Source organism: Oncorhynchus nerka, linkage group LG27 (genome assembly GCF_034236695.1).
Source record: "Oncorhynchus nerka isolate Pitt River linkage group LG27, Oner_Uvic_2.0, whole genome shotgun sequence".
In the NCBI taxonomy this organism is placed as follows: Eukaryota; Metazoa; Chordata; class Actinopteri; order Salmoniformes; family Salmonidae; genus Oncorhynchus; species Oncorhynchus nerka.
The window spans coordinates 75,977,089-75,989,720 of NC_088422.1; the positions used below are offsets into that span (position 1 = coordinate 75,977,089).

The 12,632-nt window shown below is 44.3% G+C and overlaps 1 protein-coding gene across 3 annotated transcripts in view; it reads left to right on the forward strand.

The window, feature by feature from the left end:
• The first annotated feature begins 2,968 nt into the window (after nucleotides 1-2,968).
• Nucleotides 2,969-12,632, forward strand: part of LOC115123604 (pleckstrin homology domain-containing family A member 7-like) — a 159,660-nt gene continuing 149,996 nt past the window's right edge. For 2 of the 3 annotated variants that reach the window (XM_065012008.1, XM_065012013.1), the window contains exons 1-3: nucleotides 2,970-3,111; nucleotides 3,221-3,297; nucleotides 3,411-3,468. In XM_065012008.1, coding sequence (XP_064868080.1) covers nucleotides 3,029-3,111; nucleotides 3,221-3,297; nucleotides 3,411-3,468 — 218 coding nt within the window. In that variant the 5' untranslated portion in view covers nucleotides 2,970-3,028. Of the gene's footprint in view, nucleotides 3,112-3,220; nucleotides 3,298-3,410; nucleotides 3,469-12,632 lie in introns of all 3 variants that reach the window. The other variant, XM_065012004.1, reaches the window with a different exon arrangement.

A 12,632-nucleotide genomic window follows, 5' to 3' on the forward strand; every position in this document is an offset into this window, starting at 1 on the left:
ATGACAAGAGACGTTCCAGGAGAGGATAGAGTTACTAGACCAATTAATAGAAGGATTATGACACACTAGCCAGGGATGGCCCAAAACAACAGGTGTAAAAGGTGAACGAAAAATCAAAAAATAAATGGTTTCGCTATGATTACCAGAGACAGTGAGGGTTAAAGGTAGCGTTTCACGCTGAATCCTGGGGAGAGGACTACCATCCAAGGCGAACATGGCCGTGGGCTCCCCTAACTGTCTGAGAGGAATGTCATGTTCCCGAGCCCAGGCTTCGTCCATAAAACAGCCCTCCGCCCCAGAGTCTATCAAGGCACTGCAGGAAGCTGCCGAACCGGTCCAGCGTAGATGGACCGACAAGGTAGTACAGGATCTTGAAGGAGAGACCTGAGTAGTAGCGCTCACCAGTAGCCCTCCGCTTACTGATGAGCTCTGGCTTTTACTGGACATGAAATGACAAAATGACCAGCGGAACCGCAATAGAGACAGAGGCGGGTTGGTGATTCTCCGTTCCCTCTCCTTAGTCGAGATGCGAATACCCCCCAGCTGCATGGGCTCAGCACCTGAGCCAGTGGAGGAAGATGGTAGTGATGCGGAGAGGGGGGAAACGGATAACGCGAGCTCTCTTCCACGAGCTCGGTGACGAAGATCTACCCGTCGTTCTATACGAATAGCGAGTTCAATCAAAGAATCCACGCTGGAAGGAACCTCCCGGGAGAGAATCTCATCCTTTACCTCCGCGTGGAGACCCTCCAGAAAACGAGCGAGCAACGCCGGCTCGTTCCAGTCACTGGAGGCAGCAAGAGTGCGAAACTCTATAGAGTAGTCCGTTATGGATCGATTACCTTGACATAGGGAAGACAGGGCCCTGGAAGCTTCTTTCCCAAAAACTGAACGATCAAAAACCCGTATCATCTCCTCCTTAAAGTTCTGATACTGGTTAGTACACTCAGCCCTTGCCTCCCAGATTGCCGTGCCCCACTCACGAGCCCGTCCAGTAAGGAGAGATATGACGTAGGCGATACGAGCTGTACCCCTGGAGTACGTGTTGGGCTGGAGAGAGAGAACACAATATCACACTGGGTGAGGAACGAGCGGCATTCAGTGGGCTCCCCAGAGTAACACGGTGGGTTATTAATTCTGGGCTCCGGAGACTCGGAAGCCCTGGAAGTAGCCGGTGGATCGAGGCGGAGATTGTGAATATGTTTCGAGAGGTCGGAGACTTGGGCGGCCAGGGTCTCAACGGCATGTCGAGCAGCAGACAATTCCTGCTCGTGTCTGCCTAGCATCGCTCCCTGGATCTCGACGGCTGAGTAGAGAGGATCCGAAGTCGCTGGGTCCATTCTTGGTCGGATTCTTCTGTTATGCAGGTGAGTGAGGACCCAAAAGCGATTTAACAGAAACAGAGTCTTTTAATGTCCAAACAGGGAAAACATAAATCCTCTATCTTTACAGGAGAGTCCCCCTTCTAGTAGTAGAGGAGAATAGCAGGGCTAGCGGCAACAGACTGCTGGTCCCTCCGGGTAGGCGCGGGCCGTAGAGGACAGAGACACCTGCTCACACGCAGCATCTGATGAAGAGGCAGATTACGACAGGACGGGACAAGGGCAAAGCAAACAAGAATCCGACAAGGACAGAAGCAGAAACAGAGAGAGAAATAGAGACTTAATCAGAGGGCAAAAGAGGGGACAGGTGTGAGAGAGTAAACGAGGTCGTTAGGAGAATGAGGAACAGCTGGGAGCAGGAACGGAACGATAGAGAGAGAGAAAGTAACCTAATACGACCAGCAGGGGGAAACGAAGAGAAGAGAAAGCACAGGGACAAGACATAACATGACAATACATGACACAAATAGAATGAACTGAACTAAACGAGGAGCTGATGAGACCAGGTGAGTAACTAACACAGGTGAAATCAATGAACAAAAATGAAAGACAGGGCTACGTTCAAGAACACAAACAAAACAGGACTAGGTTCAAGAACACAACGAAACAGAACACAAGGTTGACTAAGAAAATAAACACAGAACCTTACATAGACAGGTGTGTGGCTTTCTAAATCATGTCCAATCAATTGCATTTCACACAGGTGGATTCCAATCAAGTTGTCGAAACATCTCAAGGATGATCAATGAGCTCAATTTCGAGTATCATAGCAAATGGTATGAATACTTATGTAAATATGATATTTCTGTTTTTTATTGTTAATAAATTAGCAAAATGTTTAAAACCTGTTTTTGCTTTGTCATTATGGAGTATTGTGTGTAGATTTATGAGGGGAAAACATAATTGAATCAGTGTTAGAATAAGGCTGTAATGTAACAAATTGTGGAAAAAGTAAAGTGGTGTGAATACTTTCCGAATGCACTGTATGGGAGATTATGGACCAGGGCTTTCCCCCACCATCAACAAAACACTAAATGATGGAATGTCGCATCCCTCCAATAGAGTTCCAGACACATCTATGCCAAGGCGCATTGAAGCCGTACTGGCTCCTCGTGGTGGCCCAACGCCCTATTAAGATACTATATGTTGGTGTCGTCTTTATTTCGCCAGTTAGATTCATCAGGAAATGCTATATCATTTCTAGTTTATTCTACTGTAGGTGACGTCATTATTGCAGGAAAGATCGTTCAGTTGAGTTTTGGAATTTGCGTGTGATGGACTGTTGTTTGGGAATGTTAATCTTCTTAAATAACAGGGCGTTAATGCTGAAATATTTTCAACGCATTCCTTATGTGTAATTACTGTAGCTGCACCCTTGTGATGCATAACAATACTGCGCTAGATTGAAATGAATTGGATAACCATGTTTTACATTTGATTCAATCACAGCCAACCATGCACGCTTTGGTATGTCCACACCCCTTTTTCGTCGGCTAAAAGTGGCACAAAGACGCGCTGGCTTTAGGACTTTTTTACAAGTTTGGTCTTCCCCTTTAAAAGTCTGCAGCCCTAGCGGTGATCATTGGACTGAAAACTCTGCGGAGGGGAAGATGAGAATGAAATAGCTTGAACAAGAAGCCGGGATCATGGCGGCACCGCTCGGGCGGGACACTCTACCTGACCACTGGTCCTATGGAGTTTATCGAGATGGCAGGGTCTTCTTCATCAAGTGAGCATGCACTGTGATGTTTTACATTTAAGCTGTACTGGTGAAACGGGTTAATTACGCAGTTATTCACGTTCTCCTCGTCCAGTAACAGGTGTTTTCTTTCTTTCAGTGATAAAACTCACAGCACTACTTGGCTCCATCCCCGTACGGGTGAACCTGTCAACTCTGGACACATGATACGATCAGGTACGCGCAGGAATTAATAATACGATATTTCATGACTGCTGTGCACATTGTGCTTTAGCCTACCACATGTAGATATGTATATATTCACGCAGCCCATTGTATTCATGTTTTAGATTTACCACTGGGATGGGAAGAAGGATTCTCGGACGAGGGGGCCAGCTACTTCATTAAGTGAGTGCAGCTTTATGTTGTTAATGTATGGGATGTGCGTGACTCTAAGTCCGATTCGAGCTCGAATAGCTCATAGCTGTAGGCATATTGTTGTGTCTGTAGTACGCTTGAAGGCATGAGGTCTTTTAAATGCATCAATTGCAGCGGGTTGAGAAATGATGACGTTGCAATGCAAGCCGTCACCTTCTTTCTCACGGTTACACTTACAAATACCCCAAGTGTTCATGGATACAATGTTGTACTAGGACACAGCGCTCGGGTTTGCTGATTTGGTTTGTCATTTATGAATGTCACAGAGAAGCCTATTGCTCCTGACTAGCCCCATATGATACCTTTATTAGGCTACTGGCTGAACGATATCAAATGCTGTATAGCATAGACTACTACTTCATGCAAATGTTTAGTCAGGGATTTCTGCTATGTTAGGCTATTCAGGCTTTATATGATACAAGTATATTGCAATGTCATTGCCAACAGTGGCAGTCAGTGCCGTTTAAGATTTTTTTCATGAGCATGGCCTTATTTCTATTACAGCATATTGGATGACTGTCATTCATATCCATTCACCCAGTTGTCACCATATTCGCTAAAGTAATGTCATAGTCAGCATAGCTAATAGAACTAACACGTTAGTAAACCCACTACAATAATACAATAGCGTTACAGTGTACAGTCATTAGGCCCCACTGGCAATAAATTAGTAAAACCTAAAGCTTACCTTGACTTGGAAGAGTTCCAGTGTTGTGTTGGAAAGTGATAGCCAGCTAGCTAACATAGCATGCCTCTGTTAGAGCAGGGTGTTCTTGTAGGCTAAACTAGGTAGCTGCATTTCTCTCTTGCTTCTCTTTCATTTTGGAATGAGTTAATTTGTTCAAAACTGTTCAACTAGTGTCTTTCTCTCTCTTTGAGTCAACTACTCACCACATGTTATGCACTGCAGTACTAGCTAGATTAATTCTCTGATCCTTTGATTGGGTGGACAACATGTCAGATCATGCTGCAAGAGCTCTGATAGGTTGGAGGGCATCCTCCGGAAGTTGTCATAATTACTGTGTAAGTCTATGGAAAGGGGTGAGAACCATGAGCCTCCTAAGTTTTGTATTGAAGTCAATGTACCCAAAGGAGGACGGAAGCTAGCTGTCCCCCGGCTACAGCATGGTTCTACCCTACAGAGTGCTGTTGAGTGTACTGTAGACCTTCTTTGCAAAATAATGTGTTTTAATCAATTATTTGGTGGCGTGATTATATTTAGTATAGTTTGATCTAAAAAGGATAGCTTTTTAAATGTTTTAAAAATTTTCTTTTTATGAAATTCAGTGAGGAGGATGGTCCTTCCCTTCTTCCTCTGAGGAGCCTCCACTGATTGCCAACCACTAATTGTTATTTTTCTGGACCATTTTATTATGATTTATTCAGTAATTTATCTATAGTTTTGTCAAATCATAGACTGCTGTCTTTAAACTTTTAGCCTAATGTATGCATCCGTTGCCTATGCTTACTTTAGGTTTCAGACAGAAATTAGCCAGGCCTATTATAAACCAGCGCCTTGAAATACATTTCCTGTTATTTTGACAGAACTCCCCAAAGGTGAGATGAATGAAAATATGATTGTGTTTGACCAACATAACCTAATGCTATATTGTTTGGAGAAAGGTCATGTTTGCATTTCTTCAGGATCTGTAGCTAGATAATATCCTACTTTTATCCTTCTTTTAATTGACTTTCTTTCTATTTAGAACATCTGTGTTTGAGGAAGAGAGAGGACTGAACACACACACACACACACTCTCTGATGGGATGTAATTGCCCATCTGTCCAACGGATACGCCTGCATGGAGTGTTTTAACATGTACATGTTTAACACAGTTTTGTATCACAATATATTGTGATTTGATTACAGACATCACAATAGATTGACAGGCTAAATTGATGCTCTATGTTGAAGTTTCATGCCAATTAACTCTTGCTTTCTGCCCACATCATTTAGAAAATAAAGGGCAATGCCAAGCAGGACTGAAAGAAATCTATTGAAATTCAGCTCACACCCTCCAATACGCAAGACCTCTACTCTCTCCATTAGCTGTGTGTGTTTGTGTGTGTGGCTGAGGAAGGGGCAGGAGAGGAGCTTGTGTGTCTGTGACCATATGGTGACAGAGATGTATAGCATGATTACAGTCTTGAGGCAGCGAGAACAGGATCCCCAAAGTCACACTTTTTCTATCCAGAAAATGATTATGGCTCCCAAAAACCAATCCACCATATCTACCAGAGCATTCTGTCAGTCTTTGTCTTTCTCTTGGCTACAAACAGGCTGTGCTATATTTGTAGAAGTAACATTAAACCACTCACTTCTTTCTACAGTATTTTATTTGTTTACCCAGACACTCAGTAGAGAGCCATTTGCATTATCTATGTCCTTCTGCAGTGTTTCACATCTTGTTTGTTGATGGGAATCAACTCTGTAGGCTGTGGCTTCCAGTGTGTAGCAGATGGGTCCCTGGAAGAGGAAGAAACACACAGAGTAGATAACAGACCACTCTGAAAACCAACTGATAAATTAAGCTAACAATGACAACTGACAAGTCTACTTTTCCTAGCCACGTGCTTATACATCTGCATTACTTGCTGTTTGGGGTTTTAGGCTGGGCTTCTGTATAGCACTTTGTGATATCTGTTGATGTGAAAAGGGCTTTATAAATACAATTGATTGATACTGTAAAGCAAGTGTAAACATAGAGAATGCTTGAGCAGGGGTTCCTCATTGTGAACCAATGGAAGGAGAACTCCTTCCACCATGGGTGATTTCTGGCGGGTAGCAACTCAGTCACAGAGTTTCTAAACCCAGAGGCGCAACATCAAGGGACTTCCGGGAGCGCTTGTGAAACAGACCAAACAGACCAGGCCGGGGTTTGAGAAGTCAATGGGAGAACTGAAAAAGTCTTCTTAGTTGTTAATTTTCTCAAAATCTAATAGATCAACCTAGATTTGAGCCATTTTCTTCAGTAGATAAGACAAATTGACACATTTTCTTTTTGGTCAAAAACTTTATATCGAAGAAGTGCCTTTGATTTGATCGCCTGCTCATGCCGATGACCTGTTTCTACGTATGAGCTTAGCTAGCCAACGTTGCCATGACATCACCTACAAGTGTGATCGGGGATTTCTATTGGAGAAGCAGTTTTAGCCTTCATACTGTACTGTCTTTGAATCAGTGTTATCAGCTTATTAGCCAGTTACAGAATCATTTTCAGCCGGCTACATTTTTCACTTCATTTTAACTAGGCTACTTTTCATTTAACAGTTTCAATTCGCAAGTCCGTCGCGCCCTCTCCCGCTAGAATGAACAATATGCATCTTCTAGCGATCTATTGATGGGATCGGTGCCTGTCAGTCAGAAAGTAAGCAATAACAGGGTAAACTTGGCAGAGAGGAAGTGGCGAAGGGAGAGGTTTCACTGTCGCCAAAATCTGTCCAAAACAAGCCCACTGCATGTTTATGGGCTTATTTTGGACCTAAGCTTGTTGCCTGCCTTCCCGCCTTTGGGACAACTACTCCCATTGTTAGGGCGGAGTGTCACGTTCTGACCTTAGTTCTTTTGTTATGTCTTTGTTTTAGTATGGTCAGGGCGTGAGTTTGGTGGGTTGTCTATGTTAGTTTTTCTATGATTTGCTATTTCTGTGTTTGGCCTGGTATGGTTCTCAATTAGAGGCAGCTGTCAATCGTTGTCCCTGATTGAGAACCATATTTAGGTAGCCTGTTTTCTATTGTGTTTCGTGGGTGATTATTTTCTGTGTCTGTGTGCTCCACACGGAACTGTTTCGGTTTGTTATTTCACGTGTCGTTTATTGTTTTGTTTCAGTGTTCACTTGTTTAAATAAAGAGCATGAACACGTACCACGCTGCGCATTGGTCCTCCGATCCTTACTACTCCTCCTCGTCAGAGGAAGACAACCGTTACACGGAGACATGAGCATCTCGTCATTATATACAGATATCTGGTTGCAGTCAAATTTCTTTACACAGAGGGAAGAGAGCATGATGCTCATGAATTTGCAAGTATTCAGACCCCTTCCCCTTTTTCACAATTTGTTACATTTACAGCCCTCAAATCTACTCACAATACTCCATAATGGCAAAGCGAAAACAGGTTTTTAGAAATGTTTAATTTATTAAATGTATTAATTTCTGATTTACATACAGTAGGGAGAACAATTATTTGATACATCAGAAAAGCAGAACTTAATATTTGGTACAGAAACCTTTGTTTGCAATTACAGAGATCATACTTTTCCTGTAGTTCTTGACCAGGTTTGCACACACTGCAGCAGGGATTTTGGCCCACTCCTCCATACAGACCTTCTCCAGATCCTTCAGGTTTTGGGGCTGTCGCTGGGCAATACGGACTTTCAGCTCCCTCCAAAGATGTTCTATTGGGTTCAGGTCTGGAGACTGGCTAGGCCACTCCAGGACCTTGAGATGCTTCTTACGGAGCCACTCCTTAGTTGCCCTGGCTGTGTGTTTCGGGTCGTTGTCATGCTGGAAGACGCAGCCACGACCCATCTTCAATGCTCTTACTGAGGGAAGGAGGTTGTTGGCCAAGATCTCACGATGGCCCCATCCATCCTCCCCTCAATACGGTGCAGTTGTCCTGTCCCCTTTGCAGAAAAGCATCCCCAAAGAATGATGTTTCCACCTCCATGCTTCACGGTTGGGATGGGGTTCTTGGGGTTGTACTCATCCTTCTTCTTCCTCCAAACACGGCGAGTGGAGTTTAGACCAAAAAGCTCTATTTTTGACTCATCAGACCACATGACCTTCTCCCATTCCTCCTCTGGATCCTCCAGATGGTCATTGGCAAACTTCAGACGGGCTTGAGCAGGCGGACCTTGCGTGCGCTGCAGGATTTTAATCCATGACGGCGTAGTGTGTTACTAATGGTTTTCTTTGAGACTGTGGTCTCAGCTCTCTTCAGGTCATTGACCAGGTCCTGCCGTGTAGTTCTGGGCTGATCCCTCACCTTCCTCATGATCATTGATGCCCCACGAGGTGAGATCTTGCATGGAGCCCCAGACCAAGGGTGATTGAACTTGAACTTGAACTTGAATTTTAGAATAATTGCGCCAACAGTTGTTGCCTTCTCACCAAGCTGCTTGCCTATTGTCCTGTAGCACATCCCAGCCTTGTGCAGGTCTACAAGTTTACCCCTGATGTCCTTACACAGCTCTCGGGTCTTGGCCATTGTGGAGAGGCAAAATCGGCAGTGTATCAAATACTTGTTCTCCCCACTGTAAGTATTCATACCATTTGCTATGAGACTCGAAATTGAGCTCAGGTGCATCCTGTTTCCATTGAACATCCTTAAGTTGTTTCTACAATTGATTGGACTTTATTTGGAAAGACACACACTTGTCTATATAAAGTCCCACAGTTGACAGTGCATGTCAGAGCAAAAACCAAGCCATGAGTTCGAAATAATTGTCCATAGAGCTCCGAGACAGGACTGTGTCGAGGCACAGATCTGGTGAAGCGTACCAAAATATTTCTGCAGCATAGAAGATCCCCAAGAACAGTCGCCTTCCTCATTCTTAAATGGAAAATGTTTAGAACCACCAAGACTCTTCCTAGAGCTGTCCGCCCAGCCAAACTGAGCAATCGAGGGAGAAGGGCCTTGGTAAGGGAGGTGACCAAGAACCCAATGTTCACTCTTCCAGAGCTCCAGAGTTCCTCTTTGGTGATGGGAGAACCTTCCAGAAGGACAACCATCTCTGCAGCAACTCACCAATCAGGCCTTTATGGTAGAGTGGCCAGACGAAAGCCACTCCCCAGTAAAAGGCAAATGACAGACCGCTTAGAGTTTGACAAAAGGCACCTAAAGAACTCTCAGACCATGAGAAACAAGATTCTCCGGTCTGATGAAACCAAGATTGAACTCTTTGGCCTGAATGCCAAGCGTCACATCTGGAGGAAACCTGGCACCATCCCTACGGTGATGCATGGTGGTGGCAGCATCATGCTGTGGGTATTTTTCAGCGGCAGGGACTGGGAGACTAGTCAGCATTGAGGGAAAGATGAACAGAGCAAAGTACAGAGAGACCTTTGATTAAAACCTGCTCCTGAGCGTTCAGGACCTCAGACTAAGTTCACCTTTCAACAGGACAACAACCCTAAGCACACAGCCAAGACAATGCAAGAGTGACCCAAATCTCTGAATGTCCTTGAGTGGCTCAGCCAGAGCCCGGACTTGAACCAGATCTAACATCTCTGGAGAGACCTGAAAATATCTGTACAGCGACACTCCCCATCCAACCTGACAGAGCTTGAGATGATCTGCAGAGAAGAATGGGAGAAACTCCCCAAATACTGGTGTGCCATGCTTGCCCCTGTATGTGTGTGTGCATTGTGTGAGTCTAGCCATTAGCAATGATCAAATCAAATCAAATTTTATTTGTCACATACACATGGTTAGCAGATGTTAATGCGAGTGTAGCGAAATGCTTGTGCTTCTAGTTCCGACAATGCAGTAATAACCAACAAGTAATCTAGCTAACAATTCCAAAACTACTACCTTATAGACACAATTGTAAAGGGATAAAGAATATGTACATAAAGATATATGAATGAGTGATGGTACAGAGCGGCATAGGCAAGATACAGTAGATGGTATTGAGTGCAGTATATACATATGAGATGAGTATGTAAACAAAGTGGCATAGTTAAAGTGGCTAGTGATCATGTATTACATAAGGATGCAGTAGATTATATAGAGTACAGTATATACGTATACATATGAGATGAATAATGTAAGGTATGTAAACATTATATTAGGTAGCATTGTTTAAAGTGGCTAGTGATATATTTTACATCATTTCCCATCAATTCCCTTTATTAAAGTGGCTGGAGTTGAGTCAGTGTGTTGGTAGCAGCCACTCAATGTTAGTGGTGGCTGTTTAACAGTCTGATGGCCTTGAGATAGAAGCTGTTTTTCAGTCTCTCGGTCCCAGCTTTGATGCACCTGTACTGACCTCGCCTTCTGGATGATAGCGGGGTGAACAGGCAGTGGCTCGGGTGGTTGTTGTCCTTGATGATCTTTATGGCCTTCCTGTGACATCGGGTGGTGTAGGTGTCCTGGAGGGCAGGTAGTTTGCCCCCGGTGATGCGTTGTGCAGACCTCACTACCTTCTGGAGAGCCTTACGGTTGTGGGCGGAGCAGTTGTCGTACCAGGCGGTGATACAGCCCGACAGGATGCTCTCGATTGTGCATCTGTAGAAGTTTGTGAGTGCTTTTGGTGGCAAGCCGAATTTCTTCAGCCTCCTGAGGTTGAAGAGGCGCTGCTGCGCCTTCTTCACGATGCTGTCTGTGTGGGTGGACCAATTCAGTTTGTCTGTGATGTGTACGCCGAGGAACTTAAAACTTACTACCCTCTCCACTACTGTTCCATCGATGTGGATAGGGGGGTGTTCCCTCTGCTGTTTCCTGAAGTCCACAATCATCTCCTTAGTTTTGTTGACGTTGAGTGTGAGGTTATTTTCCTGACGCCACACTTCGAGGGCCCTCACCTCCTTCCTGTAGGCCGTCTCGTCATGGTTGGTAATCAAGCCTACCACTGTTGTGTCGTCCGCAAACTTGATGATTGAGTTGGAGGCGTGCGTGGCCACGCAGTCGTGGGTGAACAGGGAGTACAGGAGAGGGCTCAGAACGCACCCTTGTGGGGCCCCAGTGTTGAGGATCAGCGGGGTGGAGATGTTGTTGCCTACCCTCACCACCTGGGGGCGGCCCGTCAGGAAGTCCAGTACCCAGCTGCACAGGGCGGGGTCGAGACCCAGGGTCTCGAGCTTGATGACGAGCTTGGAGGGCACTATGGTGTTAAATGCCGAGCTGTAGTCGATGAACATCATTCTCACATAGGTATTCCTCTTGTCCAGATGGGTTAGGGCAGTGTGCAGTGTGGTTGAGATTGCATCGTCTGTGGACCTATTTGGGCGGTAAGCAAATTGGAGTGGGTCTAGGGTGTCAGGTAGGAGGTGATATGGTCCTTAACTAGTCTCTCAAAGCACTTCATGATGACGGAAGTGAGTGCTACGGGGCGGTAGTCGTTTAGCTCAGTTACCTTAGCTTTCTTGGGAACAGGAACAATGGTGGCCCTCTTGAAGCATGTGGGAACAACAGACTGGGATAGGGATTGATTGAATATGTCCGTAAACACACCAGCCAGCTGGTCTGCGCATGCTCTGAGGGCGCGGCTGGGGATGCCAGCCTTGCGAGGGTTGACACGTTTAAATGTTTTCCTCACGTCGGCTGCAGTGAAGGAGAGTCTGCATGTTTTAGTTGCGGGCCGTGTCAGTGGCACTGTATTGTCCTCAAAGCGGGCAAAAAAGTTATTTAGTCTGCCTGGGAGCAAGACATCCTGGTCCGTGACAGGGCTGGTTTTCTTTTTGTAATCCGTGATTGACTGTAGACCCTGCCACATACCTCTTGTGTCTGAGCCGTTGAATTGAGATTCTACTTTGTCTCTATACTTTGTCTTTGTCTTTGTACTGATGCTAATGAAAAACAGTCTTCTGGTAGATGGAAAGCCTTTCCCAAAAAACATTAAATGTTAACTACAAAGTTGCATATTCTTACCTGGCAGAATGATATCATGATTATTTTCATTAATCCAGTTGGTATTTGTTTTGCAAACTCATCACATGTGCTACAAAACACAGCTAAACAACAACCTCTTGCTTGGTGCACACTTGAATTAAAGGGTAACTACACCCCAAAAATATAAATGTCTCAGTTTTTTCCCAGACCTCAAAATGGTCTCACGATGTGGTTTAAACATTGTTGTGGACTTAGAACCTCAAATGTATTTATTTATTAAAAAGTGTTTTTTTGAGAGAGATCCTAAAAAAAGGTGAAAAAACAAAACCTGGACAAACAAAACCTTGAATTGATTTACTCTATTTTTGTTTTAATAAAATGATATAATTTGAAGAACATTATTATGGCATATATTGCAGTAAAACTGTAAATAAGACTCATCTCAAAATGAGACAGGTTTAATGTTATCTTATTTAGAAAATAGTCCTGGTCATATAGGCTTAGACCTAGACAATCACCAAAACAGCTAACAATACACTGAATTCCTACGTTTCAATCATTTAAATTGTAAAGTCATGTC